The sequence below is a fragment of the Miscanthus floridulus genome, chromosome 14 (genome assembly GCF_019320115.1).
Source record: "Miscanthus floridulus cultivar M001 chromosome 14, ASM1932011v1, whole genome shotgun sequence".
NCBI lineage: Eukaryota > Viridiplantae > Streptophyta > Magnoliopsida > Poales > Poaceae > Miscanthus > Miscanthus floridulus.
Genome location: NC_089593.1, coordinates 29,036,121 through 29,039,607, shown reverse-complemented (window position 1 = coordinate 29,039,607; position 3,487 = coordinate 29,036,121). Strand labels below are relative to the sequence as shown.

The window sequence follows — 3,487 nt, the reverse complement described above, 5'->3', positions numbered from 1 at the left end:
CATTGAAAATCCAATCATATATATATGTGAGTTCTTGAGCTCCTGCAAGGCTAGCTTTCAGTGATTACCGGTGCAGTGGGGTGAGGGATCGATGCATGGGGCAGGGGAGATAAGAATAACAACACAAAGTGATAGCAAGGGAAAACATTAAGTGAGGGCTGTCACAAGGTAGAAGGTAATGTTGCTTACAATGTTGATTCCTAAGAAGCTGTCAGCCACAAGACTGGGTAGAGAGAGACATGGAGTCGAAGAGGAGCCGATGCACTGCCATATCAACTTGAAGAGAGGGCGAAAAGAAGTGTCGTAGCGCACTGGCTCGGGCGAGAACAAGCCGCTATATATACACAAGCGTTAGATGCGTGGATGGTTACTACACGCATCGTTTACTTGAAGTTACATGTGACGTAACGGAACCATTTTGTCTTAATTTTTCATGACTACAAATTTATCTATGGCTCATGGGAATTTGGGCCACCAAAAGAACTAAAGGGATCTTTAACCGCAGTGGTAAAAGATGTCGTGACGGAATCCGACATGTGAGCATAAGGCATTGCAAAAGACTCTATTTAAAATGGGAGATTTCAAACATTAAAGGTGGTCACGGTATGTGCTTCTTCTTGCAATGAGTATAAGTTAATTGGTTTGGAAACTTATAATGATGATTAATTTCCACACTAAGGATTTAAAGAATGTGCAAACTGTGATGATAAAATAACTCAGTGAAGGAATCAGTATATGACCGGTTCACATAGTTATACCTTAACTATGACATTTTTCATCAAAGTAATTTGCATTGAAGGTATTATTTTTAAATATGTATTTTTAATTTAATAGAACCTCCAAAAAGAATTTAAAGTAGACATAATTTATATGATAAAGAAGAGATAGATAATTGATAATTGCAGAAAGATTCCATCCACCTCCCATTAATGACATCATAAATGTAAGGGATAGATAATCATCTATGTTGCTTAAGGTTCACACTAATAATTGTACTCTAGTTTAATTTGTAGCGAGGGACAGATTCGTCAATGTACATACCCCTGGTTACTACTATAAATGGATCCACATAGCTCTCACACAACTCATCATAAGCAAACCAAGATCTCCTCACCAACAACACTGCTTCAAATCATCTTCCCCATCCAGTTAAGAAACTATCGATGGAGAAGGTACTAGTTTTGATTGTTGGTGCAGGTCCATCGGGTCTTGCTGCAGCAACATGCCTCAGTGAGCACGGCATCCCGTATCGCATCGTCGAACGCGAGGATTGCAGTGCTTCACTTTGGCGCAAACGCACATATGATCGTCTTAAACTGCATCTTGCCAAGGAGTTCTGTGAGCTCCCTCACATGTCACATCCAAGTGATACTCCTAAATACATCACCAAGGAACAGTTTGTGAGGTATGTTGATGAGTATGTCGACCACTTCAACATTTTCCCCAAGTATAGCACTTCTGTTGAGTCTTGCGAGTATGACGAAGTGAGCATCTGTTGGGACGTCATAGCACGTGACCTGGTAAATGGCCAAGTGACTGAGTATACAGCTAGGTTCTTAGTTGTAGCCACAGGCGAGAACAGTGAAGGAATCATTCCAACCATCCCTGGGCTACATGATTTCCCTGGTGATGTCATACACTCGTCAAACTACAAGTCATGGAACAACTACGCCGGAAAGGGAGTCCTAGTGGTTGGATGTGGAAACTCAGGCATGGAGATTGCTTATGATCTTGCCTCCAATGGAGTGGAGACCTCCTTGGTTATCCGTAGCCCGGTATGATTCTAGCTAGTACATAAATTCCTTCCAGTTATGTTGATTATTGTTTTCTCATGTTAGTTGTACGTAATTAATACAAATCATGGTAGCTTTTTATTAACCCTGCTCTTATTTTCACCACCTGAATCCATACAGGTGCATGTTATGACCAAGGATCTGATTAACTTGGGGATGAGGCTGCTCAAATGGCACCTTCCTGTGAAATTTGTGGATTTCATTATTTTGACTCTTGCAAACATCCGATTTGGTGACCTCTCCAAATATGGCATAGTCAGGCCCGATATGGGGCCGCTTCTTCTCAAGGCAAAGACTGGCCGGTCAGCAGTCATAGATGTTGGCACAACTCAGTTAATAAAGGCTGGTGTTATCAAAGTGAGCGCGTGAATTCGCATCGATCTCTAGGCCCAAAAAATGAAAACATATACTATTTAAGTTGATAAATAAATTTTCACAGTTTATGTGTGGCGCAGGTGCTTGGGCCAATATCCTGCATCAGAGGAAACACAGTAGAATTTGAGGATGGAAAAAAGAGCGACTTTGATTCTCTTGTATTCGCTACAGGGTACAAAAGCACTGCAAACACGTGGCTTAAGGTATAGACACATATATTAGCTGTCATGACATGGAAAGTAATTACTTTAATTTTTTGTCAATACTCCAAGAGTGATGGATATTTAAAAAAAAAAAACATTTAATGTATGAGCTACACCTTGCCATGCATGCATATGATGAATCTAGCATGATTTGATTCAGTATACTTACAAGAGGGTCAGTTACTAATAAAAGCATAAAATATACAAACCTCCACCACTTATAGGAAAGCTAGCTACATGGTTTTAGTTTTTTTTTCTACTGTCTTTGTTCCAAATTATAAGACGTTTTGCCTTTACTAGATACGTTGATTCTGCTATGCACTTAGACATATATTATGTCCAGATGCATAATAAAAAATATATCTAGAAAAGCCAAAACATCTTATAATTGGGAACGGCGCGCGGGAGTACAATATATAACCAGAAACTTGAGTACTGTTGAATTCTAGTACCAAATGTATCGAATTTCTTCAGAAAATGGATTGGTGTCATGTTCTTACAAAAGTTTATGTGATTAACAAAATGCAGAATGGTGAGAGCTTGCTAAATGCCAATGGCATGCCCAAGAGGGAGCTCGCCGATCCTTGGAAAGGTGACAACGGCCTGTACTGTGTTGGGCTGGGAATGGCAGGGTTGGCTGGTATTTCTCGTGATGCAAAGAGTGTTGCTGCAGACATCAAGTCTGCTGTAGATTCGATGGGGCCATTTTAAGTGGCTTCTGCTAGCTGCTTGCTGGAGTTAATAATAATATACCACACCAGGAGATCAACTGCATGCGCTCGATCGATTTCTGTTTAATTTCCCTGAGGTTGCTCCAGTGTTTGGTGCTAGTTAAGAATAATGTTTGTTGGCTTGTGAACTCTTTAGTCTGTGTTCTACCGTACCGTCATGAGCGTATAATTTGTGTTTGTTGTTCCTTGATAGGAACTGTGTTTGTATATATGTATATATGTTTGTATACATGTGTTTCATAATGGTGTGTAATATATGTGTTGTCATCTATGGTGAGTTGTGTTCGTGTGTGCTATATGTGTCTGCATTTGTACTATGTAATTCGGAAAAAAGAAAAAAAATGGTGTGTAATAATATATATGTTGTTCAAATGCTATGGTATGA

At 39.7% G+C, this 3,487-nt stretch overlaps 1 protein-coding gene across 1 annotated transcript; it reads left to right on the top strand.

The window, feature by feature from the left end:
• The first annotated feature begins 1,163 nt into the window (after window positions 1-1,163).
• On the top strand, window positions 1,164-3,082 carry LOC136506187 (probable indole-3-pyruvate monooxygenase YUCCA11). The gene is made up of 4 exons (XM_066501306.1): window positions 1,164-1,775; window positions 1,914-2,150; window positions 2,249-2,371; window positions 2,900-3,082. Exons 1-4 carry the CDS (start codon window positions 1,164-1,166, stop codon window positions 3,080-3,082), a joined length of 1,155 nt encoding a protein of 384 aa, XP_066357403.1.
• Window positions 3,083-3,487: the final 405 nt, after the last annotated feature.

Coding starts and splice junctions, on each gene's coding strand:
- LOC136506187 (XM_066501306.1), top strand. CDS start 1,164: ATGGAGAAGGTACTAGTTTTGATTGTTGGTGCAGGTCCATCGGGTCTT. Junction 1,776..1,913: donor CCTTGGTTATCCGTAGCCCG/GTATGATTCTAG, acceptor GAATCCATACAG/GTGCATGTTATGACCAAGGA. Junction 2,372..2,899: donor CTGCAAACACGTGGCTTAAG/GTATAGACACAT, acceptor AACAAAATGCAG/AATGGTGAGAGCTTGCTAAA.